The sequence below is a fragment of the Ochotona curzoniae genome, unplaced genomic scaffold (assembly GCF_017591425.1).
Source record: "Ochotona curzoniae isolate NIBS_2020 unplaced genomic scaffold, NIBS_Ocur_1.0 contig_2321, whole genome shotgun sequence".
NCBI classification, from domain to species: Eukaryota; Metazoa; Chordata; class Mammalia; order Lagomorpha; family Ochotonidae; genus Ochotona; species Ochotona curzoniae.
In genome coordinates, this window is record NW_024465421.1 from 13,496,213 (window position 1) to 13,519,499 (window position 23,287).

Sequence of the window (23,287 nt, forward strand, 5' to 3'; positions counted from 1 at the left end):
TGAGCGATTTTTCCCTACTCTCTGCACTGGCAGGTAACTCTGCTTCCATTTTCCTCTACAGTAAACTTGGTGTGTTCCAAGAAAAGTTCCAAGCAAGGAGCTATTCAAGGGAAAGGAAGAAGGGCCGTGGTTGGAAGAGCAGAATGCCGAGTTGCTCCTTCCTTCTCCAGCTTCAGTTTTTGTCATCTTCTTCCAGGTTTACTCCTTAGAAGACTAACATCTGTGACCTCAGAGAGGCAGCCCTGGAAACAGAGCTTTCAGAAAGTTCCATTGTTGGTGTCATTCTCATCATGCTATATAAGGAGAAGTGAATTTCAGAGCAACAGGACAGGAGAGGAGTTCCTGTTTCCAGAGAAGCCGAGAGCTCATTATTTATTTTATATTATTATTATTTCATAGGTACAATTAGAGTGGCCACCATGAGCGACAGGGATTGTTCAACTCAGAAGGTAGGTGTGACTTTTAAGGCAAACCTTACATAACAGAGCAACTTCCATGTTAGTTTCCCTTGTCTGAGCAGGTGTGATATTCACATTTTTATTACGTATGCCTTGAAATATGAATTTTGCCAAATTAGACTTTTGGGAATCTTCGAATTTTCTTGGGAAAAATTCAGCAATAGACACCTGCTGGCTTTTTTTCCCTTCCTTTCTGAAACCATTCATCCAAATATTTTGTCCAACAAGTCCCAGCTCTGGTGGTACCCCAGAATATTTTTAAACATTTTAAAACATAGAGTCTTAGTCTCCACCCTGAATGATTCTGATCCAAAAGATTTGAAGCAAAGTACTAGGATTTGTATTTTTTTAACTAATATTTAAGTCATTCTGATGTAGCAGATCTTTAGACAAGCATTTGGGACCTGCCTCCTTGAAGAACCTACAGATATCACATCTAGTAAAAAATGACTGGCCCAAAAGTACCATTCTAGCTACCAGAATCTTAGTTATAAAAGCTAAGATCCAGTAGGTTACCATATGGCAAAATTCTCAGATGAATATTTAACATTGAAACTTTATCAACTTAAAGTGGATTTGTTGATAATCAGCTGAATTTCTTTGTGCTGAATTTCTACTTCTCCCTGTTGCAGTCTATACAATTTTCATGGTTTGCTTTCTTTATTATCTCAAGATTGGTTTTTTATTTGTGTGATGTGGTGTGTTGATGTCTAACCTGAGCGCTCTGTTATTGACTTACTTACTTACCTGCCTCTGTGTATAACGTTAGTGTTCTTTTTTTCAGTGTGAAGAAGCACAAATTTACTTCAATGTGGGTCATACTCCCCAAAACTCACTAGTTCCACAGGAAATGTCTGAAAACACTGTATGAATCCATTTTGGGTCTCTTGCTTACCTCTGAGCCAGTCAGTTTCTATGTCTAGCATAATGTAATGCTCTGTGGCCTGGCCTATTTTCACATACCTTGCCTTGGAGCTATAGTATGTGCCTAGTCACACTTTACATATAGGTTCAAGTTGAAATAGAGTCAGTTTTGCCTACTGGGGCTATATTCTACTTATTTTGGAAGAAAGAGTAGCTTCCCAGTTGGTATGAGGGCTGAAATCAGATTCACCCCACATTGAATGAAAACATGAATGCTAAGACACCTCTAAAATAATGTGAATATGGTCCTTGACTGCAGGAAGTCATGGTCTTTTGACTTAATTACTCATTCCTATTCCTGCTGTTAACTCACTCAAGAAGTTTGAATTTTGTAGTGTTTGCTTGTTGTTTCTTGATGTTTTTATTTGAAACAGATTTAAAAGCTAGGAAAAAGAGAAGATTTTTCCACTGACCATATAACGTTATTGCTTCCAAAGATGCAATTCAGACATCCATAACTTTCATTTGGTATGTGACTGACATCTAGATACACGTGTCCATTTTTTAAAAGTCCCGCTTGGGACTGGCATTGTGGCATTTTAGTAAGTAAAGCTGCTGCCTTCAGTACCAGCATCCTATATGGGTGCCAGTTTGAGTCCCTGTTATTCTACTTCTGATCCAGTTAGTATGCCTGAGAAAGCAGCAGAGGATTACCCAAGCCCTGACTCCTGGCTCCTGACTTTGACAAGTCCAGTGTCTAGCTGTTGCAACCATTTGGGGAATGAATCAGTAGAGAGAAAAATCTGTCTCTCTCTCACACACAAACTGTTTCTCTCCCTCTCTCTCTCTCGCTTTCTCTCTCTGTGTGTGTGTTTGTAACTCTGCTTTTCAAATAAAATTTAAAAAATGAGTCACCCTTTTAATCTCACCCAAGAGTAAAGTACCTGATGAAGCCTTCAGATCTGAACTCTTCTCAGCAGGAATGAATATCTGAATTTGCTCAGAAGATGCTCAAGAAGGGACAAATTAATGAGTTAAAAATGAACCATATGTAATGGATGGGAAGGGAAGAGTGTTTTCTGGGCAGTACTCTGTACCTAAAACCTTTCTTGGGGACCTCTTTAATCTTAACTAACTTAAAAAGCTTGAACATATGTCCTAATTTTTAAAGAGTGGCTCTCTTGTCATATCCTGCAGTTTGACAAAAATGACTCAATACATCACATGAGCCACTCCCAGACACGACCAGAACTACCACCACTCCCTCCCTCAACTAATGAAGAACCCTCTGAACTCTATCAGGTATGCTTACCCAGCTGTCGGCTCTTCTGTGGAGGGTGACAAGGCAAAGGACACACTTATTCTTTCTAGGTATTCAACAGGTACCAGTGGGGTCAGATTTGACAAATGGCATTAGTGGCTTTGGTCATTTCTGCCACCAGGAGAGGCTACAGCAGTGTGGGAAAAGATTTGTGCTCTCATACAAAACAAATGGACAAATAAACAGACAAAAACCTGGCCTTCCCACTTAACCATGTTATGTAAAGTCTGAATTTCGGTATCTTAATTGTAAAATGAAGATATATACCTTTTAGTTCTGTTCCTTAGGAGTAAAGCTAAGTGGTATAAATTACCTGGCTCACAAAGTTGCTGTTACTATTTATCCTGATATCAGAAGTTATGCTTACAGCAATCAGAGAAGTTCAACTGATGTTGAACGGTCAGAAAGTTATTTTCACCAAGTATAGGAAGCAGAGATGTCCCTTGTCATGTCTTATTCTGCATTTCCTCCCCTAGACTGTCATGTCACATAGCGTTTACCCTCCATTGATGCAACGCACATCATGGACTCTGGCTGTGCCCTTCAAAGAGCAGCATCACCACCGTGGGCCCAGCGACTCCATTGCCAACAACTACTCCTTGATGGCCCGAGACCTAAAGCTGAAAGACCTGCAGAAGATCTACCAGCCAGGCACCATCACTGTCCCTCGGGACAGGACTGAGCATGGGATGCCATCAGGTAACTTGTGGCAGTCTATGCCAGTGTACAAGAGGGCTTTACGGTGAAATTTTCCAACCCTTTGTTCTAGTCCTGGCTCCCATTTCTTCTTACAGCTGACTTTGGGTCACTTCATAAATCTCACTTTAATTGTCTGTGCAGTGGTAATGATTGTAATGTCTAACAGTATGGAACCCTTAGTTATAGCAAGTGCTATTTTATATACTTGTGCGCTACATTTTTTTCTCATAAGTCTATGGCTTAAAACAACTGCTATTCACTAGCTTCCCTGGGTTAAAAATCTGGACATGGCTTCACTGGGTCATTTGGGTTTAGGATCTGTCGCAGGTTGTCAGCAAAGGCCATGGTCATCGCAAGGCAGCTAAGGAATGCTTCTGTTCCAGACTCACTCACAACCACAGTTCCTTGCTGGTTGTTGGCCACTAACATCAGTTGCTTAACATGTGGGCCTCTCCACAGGACAGAAAGCATCTGGCTTTCCTGATGGCAAATGAGGGAAAGAGAAGATCAGACAAAGCCAGCAATATAGAATCCACTGTTCCTGCCAGCACAGTGACAGAGCAAGCCAGTACTTCACCTGCAGTGCTGGTATCTCCTACGAGTACCTGGCTACTGCATATTCCATCCAGCTCCCTGCTAATGGCCTAGGAAAGCAGCAGAGGATGGCCTAAGGCATTGGGCCCCCACAGCCACATGGCAGACCTGGAAAAAGCTCCTGGCTTCTAATTGGCCCAACTGTGGCCATTGCTGGTATTTGGAGAGTGAACCAGCAGATGAAAGGTTTCTTTTTATCTTTCTCTGTAACTGTGACTTTCAAGTAAAAAATAAATAAATGTTAAGAAAAACAATAGTACAGCTCATACTAGTTGGAATACACACAGTATTGGGAAATGAATTGATTTGGTAGTTATTAATGCTTGTTCAGTGGAAGGAAGGAAAATATGTTCATCCCCATTTTACAGTTGGGTAAGCGGAAGCCCAACATGATGAATTGGGTCACATAGCTGATTAATGGTAAAAGTGGGACCATCTTTGCTCCCTGGATTGCTCCAAGAGGCGTATCTCTATGGACAGGTAGTTTTAGGCTGCTGCCAATCACTGAAACCTTCTTTCTTTGCTTTCCAGCAAGTAAAAACCCATCAGAGCCCTTCAAGAAGAAGATGAAGTTTTCTTTCAGAGACAAAGAGGATTCCACTGGGTAACGTGTCACTGTGGGCAGCAGTGGGGACCTGGACTGAAACCAGGAAGGCTGTAATACATTAAAGCCTGCCCTGCTGCTTGGCACCAGAGCATCCCCACACGTGCAGTGATGCATGATTCGTCTGCTCATTGCCTTAAACTACCAAAGTTTTTTAGGCTGTAAACATAAATTAACTGGGGTATGTGTTTGGCATAGTGTTAAAGATACCACTTGAATCAGAATGTCAGGGTTTGAGTCTTGGCTGCCTTCCTGAATCCAGCTTTCTGCTCATGCAAACACTGGGAGGCTGTGACAACGGCTCAGATACTTGGTTCCCTGCCATCCAAGTGGGAGACCCAGTAGAGTTCAGGTTCCTGGCACAACACTGGCTCCCTGTTGCAGACCTTTTGTGGCATGAACAGTGGGTCAAAGACTTTTCTCCTGTTTTTCTATGTCTCTCTGCCTTTTAAACAAAACAAAACATTAAGATACTATAACCAACTGAGCAAAGCCAGTGCTAACATACCCATGAGTTGCTGAGTAGTTAAGGACATCTTTAAAGTTCACACACATACTAATAGAGGTCACAGAGCTTTTATTGCAGAATCACACTCCTTAGTTGGAAAAAGCAGGCCTGACATCAGTGGTCAAGCTGTGTCTGTTTTTCAGGATGAAGTTGGCCTGCAGCACCTCCACCTGCCTACCCACGAAGAAGGAAATGGAACAATCTTTGGCCCTCCCAGAAAGCAGACCTATGAGTCCAGAACAGCAAATCAATGTGATGTTAGAGCAGGAGATGGAACTAGAACGTAAGGAAAGCAAGCCGTCTGAACTAGATCTGGAGGTATGTTCTTACTGGCCTCTTTGAGTTTGCTAAGTCTTGCTCTTGGCACCTCAGTGATTCCACACCAGGAAAGAATGGCAGAGTCACTTGGGAATGTTTTTAGAGTCCCTGGACCCCATGACAAACGAGAGAGAGAGAGAGAGAGAGAGAGAGAGAGAGAGAGAGAGAGAATGAGCTGTATGCAGTAAAGTCTTGAGACCCCAATGTCTTTTCTGAGAACATAGGTACAGCATGGCCACAGGCTAGAGTATCCAGATTTTTGCCAAATAGAATACCAGGTAAATTTGAGTTTCAGAAAAAAAAAAAAAAGAATGGTTTTGAGTATATCTCGGTGTGGCCCACATTTTATCTGACAACCTTGTAATGCCAGAATTTGGCCAGAAGGGTGTGTTTTTAAGATGAGGGAAACCTCATTTAGGCCAGATTTCCAGGGCCCGGCGCGGTGCACAGTGGTTAAGGTCCTTGCCTTGCACGCCCTGGGATCCCATATGGGCGCTGGTTCTAATCCCGGCGGCCCCTCTTCCCATCCAGCTCCCTGCTTGTGGCCTGGGAAAGCAGTCGAGATGGCCCAAAGCTTTGGGACCCTGCACCCCTGTGGGAGACCCGGAAGAGGCTCCTGGCTTCGGATCGGCATAGCATCGACTGTTGCGCTCACTTGGGGAGTGAATCATCGGACGGAAGATCTTCCTCTCTGTCTTTCCTCTCTGTATATCAGCCTTTCCAATAAAAATAAAAAGTAAATAAATAAAATAAAATAAGCTAGATTTCCAACTTGCATTTAAAAAGACTGAATTATCTGGAGTTAAGTAGTAGTTACCTCCTTTATTGTGAGCATTATGTTGTCCAGGTTGTCATGGGCCCCATCATTCCTTTTTATTTTCTAATGTCCAGCCAAATTCTGCTTATCAATATTACCTGCCTAGTTCTAGATGGATATTTCAATTTCTAACCTATGTCTTGAAAGAAGAAAAACAAAACTTCAGAGAAGAATAACTTGTGGGTTTATAGCATAAGCAGTAAAAACTCACCTCTCTGCCTCTTAAACTAATATATATTTCCTCCTATGAGGTAGTCATTTAGGTCATGTCGCATATCATTGTATCTGGGTTAAATACTCTTCCCTCGACCCTGATTCAAACTTCTTCCTAATGCAGATTCGGGGAAGTAGTAGCGTTGGTTAAGGTAGCTGAATTCCTGCCATCCAGGTGAGAGACCTGGATGGAGCTGCTGGCTCCACCTTGGCTCCATCCTAGCCTTTGTAGGCATTTGGGGAGTGAAACAGTAGCGAGGGGAGTGCACTGTCTCTTGCCCTCCCTCTCTGCATAACAGATACATTTTTTAAAAATTATTTTAAAGTCATGATGACTAAGTATGTGCAATTGGCAAATCACACTAATGTAGCTCAGATACCATCCAACGCCTGAATACTATGATTTTATCCATTGTCTAAATGCAGAAGTTGGTGTGGAGATTGATAAAAGACAGTAGGAGACAAAACTAGGACTTCAACCAGATTTGGCTGATATCAGAGTATCTCCGCTCTTAACAGCTACGCAGAGTTTCTTAAAGTTGCCTGAAGATAAGAATCACCTAGCGATATGTGTTAAAACCCTGTATCTGGGGAAGAGCTGGGAATCTATACATACATGTATATATATTTTTTAAATAATAAATTCGCTTTCTTTTTGATGATGTTTACATCGTTGAGAATAAGCTAAATACTTGAGCCAGCCACCTGCTGCCCCCCAAGTGTAGCAAGAAGCTGGATTATTTGAATCCCCTTAAGGAGTGTCTCATTTCCCAGTCACCAGCCTTCATCCCTACCTTTCATACTCATCCGATACTTCCCAGCTGTAAATCCTTTGACCAGTCCTTCATGACATGCCTCCGGCTTCTGCTGAACCCTTTAGAGTCATGGACCAAACTCACCAGTGATGCAGTTGTAGCAAAGTGAGTGTGGGAAGCAGTAGACCTAGAAGGCGTCATGTAGCAGGTGAAGGGTGAGAATGGGTGCTGTATGAACAGGGTCTCTTAGAAGCTGATAGGTAGGCCTGGTGGCCACAGTTACCCAATGGTGATTATTTTTTTCTTTTTCTTCCTGGTGATTTGTTCATGGAAGAGATACTATTACTATTTGACCAATGGAATCCGGAAAGACATGATTGCTCCCGAGGAGGACGAAGTGATGGTTCGAATTTTGAAGCTGATTTCTAACTCACTGCAGACAAGTCCGTTCCTAGAACCCTTGCTGAGTGCTCTCGTGGATGAGAAAAAAAATGACTATTATGAGAGCCTCATGAAAAGCATTGGTAAGGCTGGGCACAAGTGGGATTGAGGATTTCTAGGGGACTGGTGCCTTCTTTCTTTTTGTTTTATCGGTTGTCACGTTGGTTCTAATGAATATGCCAGAATCATCATTTATTCTTTAATTTTGCTGCCCCTACCACTAATATCCGCACCAGCACTTTCCTTACTTTACTGTACACATTATCTGGGAATCTGGTTAAAATTCAGGTTGTTATTCAGTAAATCTAAACTTATGGTTCTTACAAATTCTTGGGTGATAAAGATGTCACTGACTCTGGAACAATGCTGTATGTAGCAACAGCTTTCTCTAGTTCAAGAGGCCAGCAGATGACCTGGTGCATCCCATATCAAAGTACCTGGTTCAACTCCCAGCTCTGGCTCCTGATTCCAGTTTCTTGCTATTGTAGAGATTGGGAATCAGTGATGATGGCTCAAGTAGTTGGGATTACTCTGTCCATATGTGAGATCTAAATTGACTTTTCAACTCTGTTCTTTGGACCTAATCCAGCTCCAGATATTTGGGGAGCCAGAAGATGGGAGTTCTCTCTCTTTGTACCTCTCTCTCATTTTCAAATAAGTGAATAGAATTTTTAAATAGATTCTAGCTCAAATCCTACTTCTCCCAAATATTTTTGTCTCTTACTACATTCCTCAGTGATCACTCTGTCCTCTACATTCGTTGCACTGCCTGTCTCTGCTATCAACACACACTTTTCCCCCTCAACTATGACTTAACACTGGCATTGATATTTCATTTCCCCTTGGATATTGGCTTCTTAGATGATTAGCTCTTGAGTGGTCACAGACCTATCATTGATCCTTCCTTTTATCTTTAGCCTCGTGTCTTGTGTACACAGTGGATCACTGGGAAATATTTGATGACTGTCAGTAATGTGAGACGCACATCAAAGAAGGATAAACCAGTTTGTTCGTTACTTTGCTATTCTGTCAGAGCAACAGCTGTCTCTATCATGGTGTCTATATTTTCCTAACTAGCTTTTGAATGGTGTTATTGACTCTTTGTGTACTTAGACTCTGAAAAATAAACATCTGTGGTCCTTTCAATTCCAGTTCCAACTTAATCCTCCAGTCTTCTCACCTTTAACTTCACTACTGTGGCTGAGCTCTGCCGCTGTACAGCTTTCTGCGACTGTACAAAAGTGATGTTACTATGTCCTTACATGCTATTCCCTCTGTCACTGATGCTCTGCCCTTCTTTTCCAAACAAACACTTACTCATTCTTTATGACCAGGCACAAGTATTTCTTCTATGAAGGTTTTGCCACTCTTCCTTCCCTTAACATATAAAATATTTTGTTCCTAAATTTCCATTCCTAAGTATCTGGTGATATCTATTGTGCTGAATTTTTTAAAGATTTATTTACTTATTTATTTGAAAGACAGAGTTGCAGAGAGGGAGAGAGAGCAGGAAAAGAAGATTTTCCTTCCACTGGGTCACTCCCCAACTGGCCACAATAGCCAGGGTTAGGTCAGGCTGAAACCAGAGACTTGGAGCTTCATCTGTTCTCCTTCATGCGTGCAGGACTTAGCTGTGATCTCGCTGATGAAGGGCTATTTCCCACTATAAATGAACAGAGGATAATTTACATTTTAAGTGTTTTGTTTGGGATGGGTTTTTATGGTAGGTTGTTTTAAGCTTTTATTTTATTTTAGAATTGTAAAAATGTATAAGAGCTCCCATGTACTAGTTCTCTTCCCAAATGCACACAGTAGCCAAGACTGGGCCAGGTTGAAGCTAGGAATCAGCAACTCAATTTAGTTCTACTATGTGGAAGGTAGGGACTCAACTCCTTAAATTACCACCTGCTGCCTCCCAGGGTACACGTTAGCGGGAAGCTGAAATGGCAATTGATATGGGCTGTGGACACTCCCAAAATTATCCTAACTGCTGTTCAGATACTGGTAACATGTTGAAGCTAACAGGGCTTTAAGGTCCCTCCTCAATAATATGATATTTTCCCTCTTGATTCTAGTTGATTATATCCTCTTGGACCCAATGGAAAAAAAAAGGCTGTTCATCAACAGTGTACCCCGCATGTTTCCTCAAAGAGTGATCCGAGCCCCTGTGCCCTGGCACAGTGATTTCAGGAGTGCCAAGAAGTGGAATGAGGAGCACCTGCACACAGTGAACCCCATGATGCTGAGCCTGAAAGACCTGTGGTTTACAGAGTAAGAGTTACCCCTGCTTCTTGTCTTTGCTTCCATATAAGGAAGCCTGTCAAACTAGGTACAGTGGGAACAGCCTGAACCTTGCAGTGAAATAAGAAAATCACACATTCTAGACTGCAGTTTATTTTTTTTTTCTAATGGGTCTCTCCTGGTAGGAAAATGAAGACACTGATCTTCATACACATACACCACACACACTCACACACACACACACAAAATCAAACTTATGAAATGATGAACTGTCACTATCTGTGTGGTTCTTTGGAAAATTAAAAGCAGATATGTTTGCTTAATTTGGACTGGCTAAACTTAACCAATAACTGTTATATTTGGTTTGGGGAGGATGTCTAGCCTTGAACGTGTTTAATTGTAAGGAAGCCTTGTTGCTTGGAGAAGTTTGTTAGGATTTTGTTAAAGATTAGAATTGTAAGGTGGTAACAAGAGTTGGCTACTAAAGGTTGGCTGCCATGCATGCGCCATGAGTGAAGTCCTCGGGGTTCTGTCCTTTCCTAACAATACCTTGTTCCTGGTTACACACAATGAAGACTTAGTTTAGCACCTCCACCAAAAAGAACTGGAAATATAGGCTGTTGAAATTTTGGAAGATAAGGAAAATGTCCTGCTAGGTCATTAAAGTGGAGGGTGAAAATCAGAGGCAAAAACTGAGACAACCCAAGAAATTGGGCAAAGATCTACTTTTGAAAGTGATAGGCAATGAGTGGTGATTTAAGAGGGCTTTATGAATGAATATACACTAGGAACAGAATTGGTGGACTAGTGGGTTAAAAGAAGGCCTGATTAGTGTGGCAAAGAGGCTAACATCCATGGCTTTTGGAAAAAATAGGTAAAGATTAAGGTCATCATAGGAAGACAGAAAGCTATCTATCCATTCAATCAATAAATATTCTTTGAATGCCTGCATGATGTAAGGGACACCATGTCCCTTACAATATCTACAGGATGAGTGGTGTTACTATCAATAGATCCTATTATGTGCTAAGCATTTAGTGCAGTAAATACAGCAGTGAGTTCATTCTTGAGGAGGAAATACAGACGAAAGAAACCCAATAGATCAGTGAAATTATATGATATGTTAGAAGATGGCAGAAGCAAAATTAACCAGTCATAAGGCTAAGGAGTGTAGTTTTTGTAGGAGTAGGGTGAGAGACCAACCCATAAAATACTTTCATCTGAATCTGGGAAATCTCCTGCCCACCCTTCTGCATCTCCTGAAATGGACACAGACTAACATTAGAGTACTATGTTTGGAAAGCAGAACATTCATTCTGACCCTTCAGGGAGGGTGCTGACTGCACAACCATACATATAGCCTTGGGTGGTTTTCACTGTGGAGTTTGTGTTTTGGCCAAGATTTGGAGGTGAGGAAGTTAGCTCCTTGGATACTGGAGGAATAAGTACAATAAACAACACAAACAGCCTATGAAAGCTCCATGCAGCAGCATCTGGGTGTTCTTAGAATAGCAATGGAATATAGAGAGAGCAGAGTGAGCTGGGTGATGGGAGAAGATATCAAGAAATGGGGGTGGAAGAGAAACAAGAGAGAAAATGTAGACTGAGGAGAGACTTGTGGGCTCTAGGCAGGACTCTGATATGTACTCTGCAATGGAAAGTCATTGGAGGGTTTCTAACATAGTGACACGATCTCACATATTTTTAAAAGATCCTCCTGATAATGGAAATGACTCTCATTGTTTCTGACTGATTAACCTAACCATGATGGTTAGAGGAAGAAAAGAGAGCCGCATTTTATGTCAAACCAAAGAAATCTATATTGTCTTGAGAAGCTCACCCAGAGGCCACAGTGAGGCTTGGGTGAAACACACTTGAGAGTGAAAGATGCTGCTTTACCTGGCCCTGTCCTCTGTGTCTTTAGTGTTGCAAAGAACTTTTATTGGTCCAAGTAACATCTGAATACCAGCCAAATACCTAGTTAGTACCCAAGCCTTGCTTTCCAAGGAGAACATATAGAGTGAGGTGGTGCAGGAAGGCTCAGAAAACACCTATGAGTTTGATTCATTTATAAATCTCTTCCTTGCAAGAGTTCTTTTGAAGGGCCAGTATTATAGCACAGTGAGCTAAGCCATGGCCCACAATGTCAGCATTCCATATCAGGGCTCTCCATTTCTCTCTCCCTCCCTCCCTGTCTCCCTCCCTTCTGCTCACTCTGTTATTCTGTTTACAAATAAATAAACATGTATTTTTAGAAGTTATTTTGGATCATACCCTTCCTTCCTCGTAGCTTTGTCAGATATAATGAATTTTACTCTGCTATGTTTCTTCTCGCTGAAGAGTGAGAACATGTGCCCTCTGAACCTGTCTTACAGGGAGTCATTTCACTTAGCAGTTTTCTCTCTCCCTTCTGGCAGATTTCAAAATCTCCGGTTTGTACGAACAGCAGAACTGCTGGAGGGAAAGTTGCCTCTGCAGCCTGAGGAGTACTGGGTCACAATACAGAAGCACTGCATGCAAGCTCGCCAGATCCTTCTCGACAAGTATTTGACCTAAGGAAGGGGGCTGTGTCACAATGATCCTAAAGATGAAAACTGGTTCCCAGCCTGAGAGTTGCATGTAGCTTATTGGCTGGCACCTGCTGGTCTCCTTGGTCTTCTTGGTTTTCTTCCTTCTGTCTAATGTCCAGCTGCTCTTCACCCCTCATTTCTAGCCTCCCTCTGCCTTTTTGAGATTCCTTCATTGCCATCTGTTGTGAGAGTACCATACGTATCTCCTCTGTTTGGGAGATCTTTGGGACATCTGAGTGACTTGTATGTGGATGGTCCAGATAAACCGCCTCAAATTTTCAGGGTTTTCATATGTTTAAGCAATTCCTGTTCTTTGCAAATACTCTCAGGACTATACCTAGAGCCAGAGTAATTCCATTATTTAAAATGGTGATGATGGTAATACCTACTGAGCAGTTTCTATTACCAATGAAAATGTGTATATAGTGGTTGGCACATATTTGCTGCTTAGCAAATCATAATCATTACCTCTGCATCAATGACTATTATTAGCTATGCCTAGCTGTGCCCATTACTGTTACCTCTGCAGCCTATGCCTATTACTGGTAATTCTCTGATTGCTGTAGTAGCACTCTTCCAGCCGTAAAAGAAGAAACATAGCAGGATGAAACAGCCAATGGTTCCTTGTGGGAATGAGACACTGGGGGACGTGGGAGGATAAGAACAATGAGGCATCCATTTCTTCTCTTGGCTGTGTAATTTCTACTCTCAACTTCCAAGCAGCCTGAGTTTCCTCTTTTTGAGTTTACTTGCTTTGCTTCTCTTTTTCCCTACTAAGTCTAAATCAGAAGTCAGACACTTACCAGAGAAAAGTTGGATAGAAAGTTTCCAATTTCTTATACCCCTTCACCTCAGTCTCTAATGATAATGAAGGAACTATAAACTCTTTTAGCAGAATGTGCCACCAATAGCCCCTGTCTTTTTGGTATTGCCATTGGATGAACAATCGTTGAATTCAAATCTTAATTCTGTCTTCCCAGAAATGGAGTGTTGGCAGGTGATGTGGTTGGGAAATGAAAGTAATGATGTGCAAGGCTGTTGAGTGGGAAAGGAGCTCATCTGCCTCATTACAGAGTGAAGCTGAGCCCGAGAGGGCGTCTCGGTGCCCAGGAAGGAAGCTGCTGACATAAATGCCCTGCTGTCTTTACAGGTGGATCCCCATCTCTGCCCAACTTTTTGTCTCACAGAAGAAACAGTGGACCCACTTTGCTCCCAAGAGTGATTATGACTCTTCTCGACATATTGAGGAGTATTTTGCCTCTGTTGGATCCTTAATGTCACTCCATCTTAGGGAGTTGGTCATTAAATCCCTTGAAGACCTTGTTTCCTTTTTCATGATACATAAGGTATGGGGGGAACTTAAAGTCAACAGCCTAGTTAGTACCAGGCTATAATCATGTATACCCTCAGCTATGCGCCAGGCCACATAATAAACGTGCTGCCTTGCACATGTATCAGGTGATTAATAGTTTATACGCATGACTTTAAAAAAAAAGCACAGCAGACTTTCATGAGATGATCACCCACTATCAAATTGGTAAGACTACATAAATGGAAAAATGTTAGGATTTTTTTAACTACCTAAAATAGAATGCATAACTGTCACAGTGTGAGGAAAGGGGACACTTTTCCACATAATGTGCTACAGGAAGGAATTGAAAAAGATCTCAAATCAGTGTTTGATATTTACAGAATGTTAAGTTTATATTCACTGACAATAATTGACTTTTATTCTTTGAAAAGGCACCACTAAAGACAAACAGCTTTGTTCATCTAGAGATTTTTTTTTCATAAAATTACTCCAGTGTGAAAATACAGTAAAAGTTTAAAGCACTAGGTCCTAGTTTTCAAAGCATCTTCATATCCTCTAAATCTGTGTAGCCTAGGGATCAAGGAGAATTTTTTAAAACTTTATCCCTTGTACATATTTTACCTTAAGAAATACTTGATTATAAAAGGTTAAATTATGAAACATTTTTTTCAAATGCAGTAAATACAAACAGAAAACAGTTGACTCTGCTCAAAAGCACAAAGAATCCAGTGCTGCTGAGTTTTGACTGCAGTGTTAGCACTTTGAGGAGGCCTACCATACAGATGGCCCTGTCATCACCTACTTTGCTAAGCAGAGAAAGCTAGACACTGAAACAAATGTCACTAAAAACTCCATTGAAAAGGAAGAGTAAAATACTGGTTTCTGAAAGTGGGGGAAATTTGCAGATACTTGGCACACCACAAATGTTGATCAATCATCCTTAAACATATCTAGAAATCTGTAAAATCAGTTACTTAGACAACTCCTTTATAGCTGCCCTTTGGCAGTTTCATTAGGCACTGTAGTTTTATGAAAGGTATCTTGTATTACCTACCTTTGTAGGGAATTAGAAATAGCTCTATATCAGTATTTGCTTTGTAGGAATGTTGACATTTTGAACTTCTGAAATAAACTCACATGCTTCTAAGCAACTCTTCTCAAAGTATACAGATAGCATTTTATGATTTTATATTCATCATGTTCATTGAATGGTTGCTCTGTACTAAATGCTGTCTTGGCTATTTTGGGAAAGAGAAATGGGTCAGACATGGAACCTGCTCTCAAGTATAATGTATAATAGAGAAAATTAGATGCATCATATAAATCCCTACAAGAAACGAAGTACAGAGGAATATGAAAGTACAGAATTAGAGGCAACCATATTCAACTGGGAAGCAGGCTTCCTATGGACAAAAATATTTTTCTGAGGGACGATAAGGATTTAGAAGTTAAGGGGTACTGTATTACCCACTTTCCTGTAGCCTTTGACCCTTTGTACCCTACTCGACTAAGTAAGATTATTTTTTAAAAAGAAGAAAAAAAAAAAGAAGTTAAGGGGTAGTAACTACTAACCAAAGTGAATAATATTGTATATACTCTTTGGAAAGGGTGAGCCCAGGGTGGACTACACTGCTCCAGCCCTCATTTTCTTTTAGTGTTCATGTGTGGCACTAAAAATATGTACAGTTCATACCTTTGTTTCTGGAAGGCCCCGTTTTGAGATGTTAGTCCTGTCTTGTATCTCCTGCAGGATGGGAATGATTTCAAGGAACCCTACCAAGAGATGGATTTCTTTATACCTCAGCTAATCATGATCAAAGTTGAAGTCAGTGAACCCACTATTGTCTTTAACCCATCATTCGATGACTGCTGGAAATTAATATATAATTCTTTTTTGGAGATTATTAACAGTTCTTGTGGGATCCCCAAGGTATAGTATTCACTTAATCATACATTCATATTTTTGTTCACTTACTGTCTAAATATATTTAAATGGCTATTTGTCCAAGACACAATCGAAGTAATGTTCAGATAGGGGAGTGTCACATTGAGGATATATTCTGATTCCCCTTTGAACTGAGAGAGACAGTTGGAACAATAAACAAATGTCCATGCAGCCCAAAATTGTGGTTCTAACAAGGGCATTGAGTGTTACTGCGTGAAGGAGTACAGTTTCTTCAGTGAGGCCAATTTCCAAAGGGAAGATGTGTCCCAAGCCATGCCCAGCGTGGGTTAATAATTCACCATGGATTGGTTACCATGAAACTGCAAAGAATTTTTATTAAATTATGGCTAATTGCATTTGTTTGTTTTAAGTTGTTCTAGATTCCTTAGAGGAGAGAATAAATCTTTCCTTCCTGACCTAGACTCTTTCCAGGGCAAATTTACATATTCCAGCTACTTGTTAGTAAACTTTGTGTATCAGACAGAAATATCCCACACATGTGATGTTCTTCTCAGTTTCTCTGGGTGGTTGATGTGACAAGCAGGCCAGTTTCTAGTCCCACATGGGGAAGGGACCTGTGAGTCATTTGGGTTATCTCTGTTTCTTTGGTTTATTTTTATTTCTTGATTAATTGCATTTCTTCCCACCCCAGTCTCCCCGTATACACTGTGCCTCTCCATAGGTTAGAAATACCTGGATTCTCTTGAGTATTCTCTTACAGCTTACAGTCTTTTTAGAAATACTAAAGGAAACTGAAGAAACTATTAGAAATAATTTGTCTCAGCAATATCACTGAATGAAACAATACTGAATACTGAATGCAAATACTGAAGAGTAAAATGAGAAGAAGTGACTGAGATGCAGAAATAGAGTTACATGAAATAGAGGGGACAGAAAATGCAATGAGTATAATTTAAATCGGTATTTTTCAGTCATGTTAGTGTATTAATCAGGAGGAAAACACGTGTTACTAAGAAGGGGGATGTCATGGCCCAGTATCTCTTGCTGGAAAAATTCTTTCCACTTCGAACGCCAGAGAAGCCCACAGTTAGAGACATGCATGGGAGGGTTCCTTTAATAGAATGATGAGACCAAGGAGTCCAGGATCAGAATGGCAGAGAGATAAAGTAACTGTTAATTACATGGAAAGCTCAGGATTGCTCCTATTTCATTTCACATGTGGTTCTATAAGGCATCAGAGAGCCAGCATGTTTAAACGTAGAAAGTTTTTCTTGAAGCTGAGGAGTTATTTTCAAGGGGTAATCTATTATCCTACCTACCTGTGATCTAATTCACGATCTGGGACTCCAGTTATCCTTCTTTAAACCATTTCATCCCTGTAATTGACCAGTACCATGCCCTCCATCACTCAGCTTTCAGCCACTCTCTGTAACATGGCCACAGCAAAGAAGCTGCACCTCTACTGACTTAAAAATGTTTGGGTCGGCCAAAGAGGATAAAGGTCATTTGCAGTGGGTGCCTTTCTGAGGTGTTTAATTCATTTACTGCAGCTAAGTACTCTATAAAGGTCTTTTCTGAGACTGTCAGCGGAGTGGAAAACAAGGAGTTTCTGGTAGTGACACTGCAGCATGCATAAGTCATACAAAGTAGAGTGTTGTCCACACACACTCACACACACACACACACACACACACACACACACACCCTGCATTCAAGAGTTGGAGAGTTTTGCTCTTGGAGAAGATAACCTAAGCATTTAATGATTGTAATACTGTAGTTTAGTTCTTCTTGAGCTGAGAGAACAACATTGTATAATCTTCTGTTTATCAGATGACAAAATAGAAATTCTGGGGAAAGTTAGCTAAGGTTGTTCAGGCATTTAGTGGCAGAGTCAGCATTAGAACTTGTGTCTCTAGTGGCTCGGGGTAAGAGAGGAGAACTGTTATAATAAGAGCTACTCTTGCCAAGTGTTCCCTCCTATAAGTCCCCAAAGCTGAGAGTGCCCAAGTCCCATAGTAATATTAGTAGAGTACTTGCTTGTAATCTACTCCACCTACATCTTCCTGTACATGTTAACTCATTTCTAGATTAGTTACAATACCTAACACAATAGAAATACTACCCACATTGTTGTGATACTATATTGTTTAGGGAAGTGAGGATTTTTTTTTTTAAAGAAGTCTTTACATATTTTGTACAGAAACAGGTTTTCCCCTCCAAATACTCTCTACCATTGATTGAATCTACATGTGACATGCATGGAAGGCCAACTGCATTGCTTTATTTACGTAGTGTTTTGGAGCACTTATTAAGTGTCACATTCTTGCTAGGCTCTAGGGCTGCAAAAGTGAAGAACTGAAAATGAGATCCAGACCCTTCATGGTTTTATATTCTGTGATGTACCTAGGATGATATTTTACATACTTTCTTAATTAAAATTGTGATATGCCTTAAGTAGAAAAGTTTCATAAGGTAAGATTTGAACCAAGAAAACTAGTATCCTCCTGGGCCCCAGGCAAACATTTTGGAATTATGACTTAGATAGGGCAGGGATTTGAAAGATGAGTAATCCAGGCAAGAAGGGAAGAAGAGAATTGAGGACTAGAGAACCTCAGGGTGTTTCTAGTTCCCAACAAGAGGAAAGAGTAGAGATGCAGCCAGTGTCCCCAGAGCTGAATCCACTGCAGGAAATTATGTCATTCTGTGTTATCACCCATTTTATGTTGTGTGGCCATATCTGATTTCCCTCTTTCAGGTGGAATCTGTCCTGTTCCCAGAACTGAAAGAATGTAATTTGAGCCTTGGAACTGTCAACCCTGAAGAAAAACTTGTTCATGATTTTGTGGATCAAACTTATGAAGTTTTTCAGAAAAATAAAGTTGGACCTCACAAGTAAGTGGGTTCTGCCATGACTTCATGGTTGGTTAGCCTTTGGTTTACAGTTCTTAAGTATGTTCGCGTTCCCCCAGCTATTGGGGAATCAGCCAGCAACATCAATCTCTTCTCCATTCTCTCTTTCACTCCCTTTCCCTGCTTTTCAATGAATCAAGTAATTTTATAAACAAATTCAGTTTTGGTTATATGTATTTTTGAAATCCATGCACAGCTTTTTCATAACACCCTTTTCCATGAACTTTATAAAGACCTCTCATCTGGGGACAGGCGTTAGGATTTAACAGTTATGCCTCTACTTGCGATGTCTCCATCTTGAATCGGCTATCAGAGCACCTGAATTTCAGTCCCACTTCTGATTGTGTTCCAATTTTCTGCTAATGCATACCTTGGGATGTGGCAAGTGATAGCTCAGAAGCTTGGGTTCTTGCCACTACTTGGGAGACCCAAATTCTTCTGGGTCCTGAGTTCATCCTGGCCTACCCCTTGCTGTTCAGGGCATTGGGTGAGTGAGGAGCTAGCAAATGGAAGACTGTGCCTGTCTGTCTGTTATCTATCTACTGGTAGCCTCACATGAAGTTAGATGAGCTTCTGCTGTGAAATGAATTTTGAAGCGACTTTTTATTTTCAGAGTTTCTTGGATTTGTGAGTTGAAGAGAAAGAATTGAAATCCAGGCATCTGAATCCATAACCCATCCTCATTAATCATCATAATGCAGACCATCTCATAGTTACCCATGAGTGAGCAGCTACATGTAGGGTGACTCCGTGATGTGGCTTCTGGACCACGGGCTGTTAAGAGCACAGGGGGTGTTATTCATAATTACCATAAGACATCAGGTGTACACCTGGACTGTCCCATTCAAGCCAGAACATGCAGTAACCACAACCCAAACTTTCTTACCTGTGTCTCCGTCGACATTTGCAGCCAGTAAATGCTGAACTGTGCAAGATTTCGTGCGGATGTTTAGCATCCCCTTCCCACTAGATGTCAGTAGGAACAACCCCACAAATTCCCAGCACATCCTTCTCCACCCCCACCACCAAGTGTGATAGCCAAAAATAACTCCAGAAAAGGCAAATGTTCCCTGGAGGCATAATTGCCCTCAATTGAGAACAACTGCTAACTTGATCAGACCATCTTGGCCTCAGATTTGGAAGCCCTGCCCTTTTGAATTTGATTTGGAGGCTTCTATTTGAAACTTCGGTTTTCTTTATTCATGAGATCGTATGTGCACTCGTTGTGTTTCTGGACCAACAGTTGCACAGGCTTTTCTTTGCATCTCAATTTTGGAATCTAAAGTTCTGGCCAACTCTTGAAAGTGTAGCACTGGGCTCCACTAACTTAATTTACATACTCAGTACTGTCTATTTTAATTTGAACTTATTTTAATATACTTTAAGTTCATTAATTCCAATTTTCATTTTAAAATTAGAATTTTGGAGTTGGAATGAGTGAAATTTTGTACATATACTTTGTGTCAGCATCATATCCATTACTTTGTATATACTTTATTACAGTTAAAATTTACAATAATCTATAAGGTATTAATTGTCATTTCCACTTAAAATTGAAAACAATAATCTTTGAAAAAATGAATTTTAAAAAAATTATTGATAGCTAAGATGTAGCAAAATTGGAATTGGCAAAATTTCTAAATTTGTTGTGCCTTTAGCTATATTGTATTTCTTTTTACTGGTCTTGAACTAGTTTTTAAATGTTATCATTCCTCCATGTGCCACTCCGACTCAACTAATTTGTTGATCTATATTCGTGTGTTTGATTTGTGCTCTTCAATATGGAAGATATTTAAATGTGTACACAAAATACAATGACTTGTTGGATAACACAGCAGAACAGGACATCACTGCATTCCTGAAAGAAAAGCATGAAATTGAGGACTTTGTGGCGGTAGGAGATGCTGCTTAATATTTCCTGCTTTGGTGACATGTGCTATAGCCACTCTAATTAGTAGTCAGTGTATTTCATTGGGGAACATGTGATGATCAGCAGTGGTTTAAAGTTGACTGGGGGCAAAGCTGGGGACATATGGGTAAAATCTCAGAGGTAAATCAAGGTATTAAATGTTTCTTTCTATAGAATATCAATGTCATAAAAAGGCGGAGAAATGAAATCGCTTCCATGCATATAACTGTGCCTTTGGCCATGTTCTGCCTTGACACCATGACCCTAAATTACGATCTCTGTGAGCGAGCCCAGAATCTGAAAGATCGTCTGATTCACTTCCAAGTGGATGTCAACCGGGAGACCAATACCAGGTATCAAAATTCTGTGCGAACAGAGAGCAATGATGTTTGGCTTCGACTGGGAAATCAAAAAGAACCCAAAATGTGTGCTTTCTAGCAATGACTGGACTGATCCTGAAACCTTTGCTTTGCTGCATACAGCCTTAGAGCAATGCAAGTTGCTTCCTGGACATGGCTGTCCACGGCCAGGGGCCCTCCTCACAGGTCATCCAGAATATATATTGAGACACAGTACTTACGTGTAACCCTTAGACTCATTGTAAGGCACACTTCTGCCGTGTAAATCTGGAGGTTGCATTGTTCAGTCTTTACGTTGTGTCTTCATTTTACCCATCATTGCAGATTAACCAAGGCGTGTTTACCCTTGTGAGGTTGGGGAGGTTAGGAATGTCTAGCTTCAGGGTCTTAGCATTTCAATGAGGATGTACTCCGGTTCTGTCAGCTCAGCTCTCCTCTGTGTCGGCTTCATCATCAGACAGGCTGTCACCCATTTGTAGGCCCAGTAGCAGCACATTTTATTTTTCCGAGGTGGATGGTGGATATTTCCTTTTCTGAAATAGCTTTATAAAAGCCATGGTCCTTGCGACATTGTGCTGACTTGAATCATCTGTGCTATTGAATGCTGTGGTGTTAACAGTATGCCTTCAGGGCCCAGTGCGATAGCCTAGTGGTTAAAGTCCTTGCCTTGAACACACTGGGATCCCATGTGGACACTAGTTCTAATCCCGGTGACCCTGCTTCCCATCCAGCTCCCTGCTTGTGGCCTGGGAAAGCAGTAGAGGATGGTCCAAAGCCTTGGAACCGTGCACCCGCATGGGAGACCCAGAGGAAGTCCTTGCTTTGGATTGGCTCAGATCTAGTCATTGTGGCCTCTTGGGGAGTGCACCAGCTGATGAAAGACCTTCCTTTCTATCTTCTTCTCTCTGTATATCTGCCTTTCCAATAAAAATAAATCTTTAAAAGAAAAAGAAAGAGAATGGGCTTTTAGTCAGCCCTGGTTCATATCTTGGCTGTTTGGATAAAATTACTCAGCCTTAATTTCTTCCATGGTAAATGTAGATAGTGTGACTAGTAGTAACTACGTCTTAGAATAGTGAGAATTAAATATGTTAATATATATAATGATTCGAATGATGTTTAGAACCCTAAGCTTACGCCATGTCAGATATTGTTATAGTTACTAGCCTAATATTATGCATATAATGTGCATATGAAGGTTAGTATCAAAGAATTACAGACAGAAAAGTTGGAAACCTTTAAGTCTTCAGACAGGAATCGTGTGTTTTGATGAGTGTTAATGACATCGCTGATGATGGTGTTGTGACTGTTTCTTCCTCTCTGTAGCATTTGTAACCAGTACAGCACAATAGCAGACAAAGTCAGTGAAGTCCCCAGCAACACTGAGGAGCTGGTGTTCCTCATTAGATTCCTAAAGAAATCCAGCGATGTCACCGTGTTCAAACTCAGAAGGCAGCTTAGAGATGCAATTGAACGGCTACAGTTCCTCATGGACTACGCAGACTTACCACGTAAGTTCCATACCATAAGTGCATATGTAATTATGAATGCATGCTAATGTTGTATGTTTTGTATATATGAAAGATATAAAAATATTTTATAACCATATAAGGAGTTGGGAAATGGAAGATTATAGGGCTCCTATCACTACTTATAGGGAGAGCTGCTTTTGAAATAACCCCGTATGTTAGAGGTATTAGTTTGATGCTCTTAGCCTACAGGAATTTGAATCTTCCAAAGGGAATTTTGTTAGCCCAAAAGAAGGGTATCTCTAGTTCTTAGATGTTTGTCTTGGCATGTTATGTTTGGTATTCCTGCAAAGTTAATTTTACATACAGAGTCATTTTTATAAAAGGATAGCTTTTTCTGGTCTATAGTGTTAAGAGAATCCCACCTTTGAAGAGACCAGGACATTTTCTTTCATGTTCCTGCATATCTTAAAAAGACAGAAATTGTCAGAGTCCCTTGAAGACTCCTTGGACCATGTTAGAGTTTGGAAGTGAGCACTATATTCTTGAAGGAAAAATTGAGAGGCTTTTTATAAGCCAGTCCCCATTTAAGAACGCCTATGAATTGTATGGTGTTTGTATGTGGGTGGGGAGGCAGGGAGCAAAGAAGTTGGTGGGAGGGAGAGACTAAGAATGAAAAGGGATCCCTAACCACTTACCCTTTAAGAGATTTGCCCTTGTCCATGTGTATACACACTGGCCTCTCCCTAGACTCTGCCTCTTATACTCATTACGGAACACGTTTTAATTGGCCAGCATCGTAAGATGGATAGGACATTTGACATTGATTCTGTTACTGCTGTTGAGCCAAAAGGAAAAACAAGAGTCAGATGAGAGAGTTTGGAGGTGGAACCAGGATGTCAGTCCAGTTTTCTGACTCTACCCATACCTAGCCTGGGAATGCAGTAAGTTAGTGTGGTTATAACATAGACTGTGGAGTCAGTTAGACTTGGGTCTGAAATCTGCAGTGCTGCCTCCTA

General features: G+C 40.8%; 1 protein-coding gene across 3 annotated transcripts in view; it reads left to right on the forward strand.

The window, feature by feature from the left end:
• The first annotated feature begins 419 nt into the window (after positions 1 to 419).
• The window catches only part of LOC121152014 (dynein heavy chain 3, axonemal), a 119,815-nt gene continuing 96,947 nt past the window's right edge, over positions 420 to 23,287 (forward strand). The window contains exons 1-14 of one of the 3 annotated variants that reach the window (XM_040973912.1): positions 420 to 449; positions 2,520 to 2,624; positions 3,120 to 3,352; positions 4,472 to 4,540; positions 5,192 to 5,366; positions 7,486 to 7,675; positions 9,668 to 9,863; positions 12,251 to 12,376; positions 13,554 to 13,749; positions 15,466 to 15,650; positions 18,322 to 18,513; positions 20,320 to 20,425; positions 20,615 to 20,793; positions 22,126 to 22,310. In XM_040973912.1, coding sequence (XP_040829846.1) covers positions 420 to 449; positions 2,520 to 2,624; positions 3,120 to 3,352; positions 4,472 to 4,540; positions 5,192 to 5,366; positions 7,486 to 7,675; positions 9,668 to 9,863; positions 12,251 to 12,376; positions 13,554 to 13,749; positions 15,466 to 15,650; positions 18,322 to 18,513; positions 20,320 to 20,425; positions 20,615 to 20,793; positions 22,126 to 22,310 — 2,167 coding nt within the window. Of the gene's footprint in view, positions 450 to 2,519; positions 2,625 to 3,119; positions 3,353 to 4,453; positions 4,541 to 5,191; positions 5,367 to 7,485; positions 7,676 to 9,667; positions 9,864 to 12,250; positions 12,377 to 13,553; positions 13,750 to 15,465; positions 15,651 to 18,321; positions 18,514 to 20,319; positions 20,426 to 20,614; positions 20,794 to 22,125; positions 22,311 to 23,287 lie in introns of all 3 variants that reach the window. The other 2 variants (XM_040973911.1, XM_040973910.1) reach the window with 2 other exon arrangements.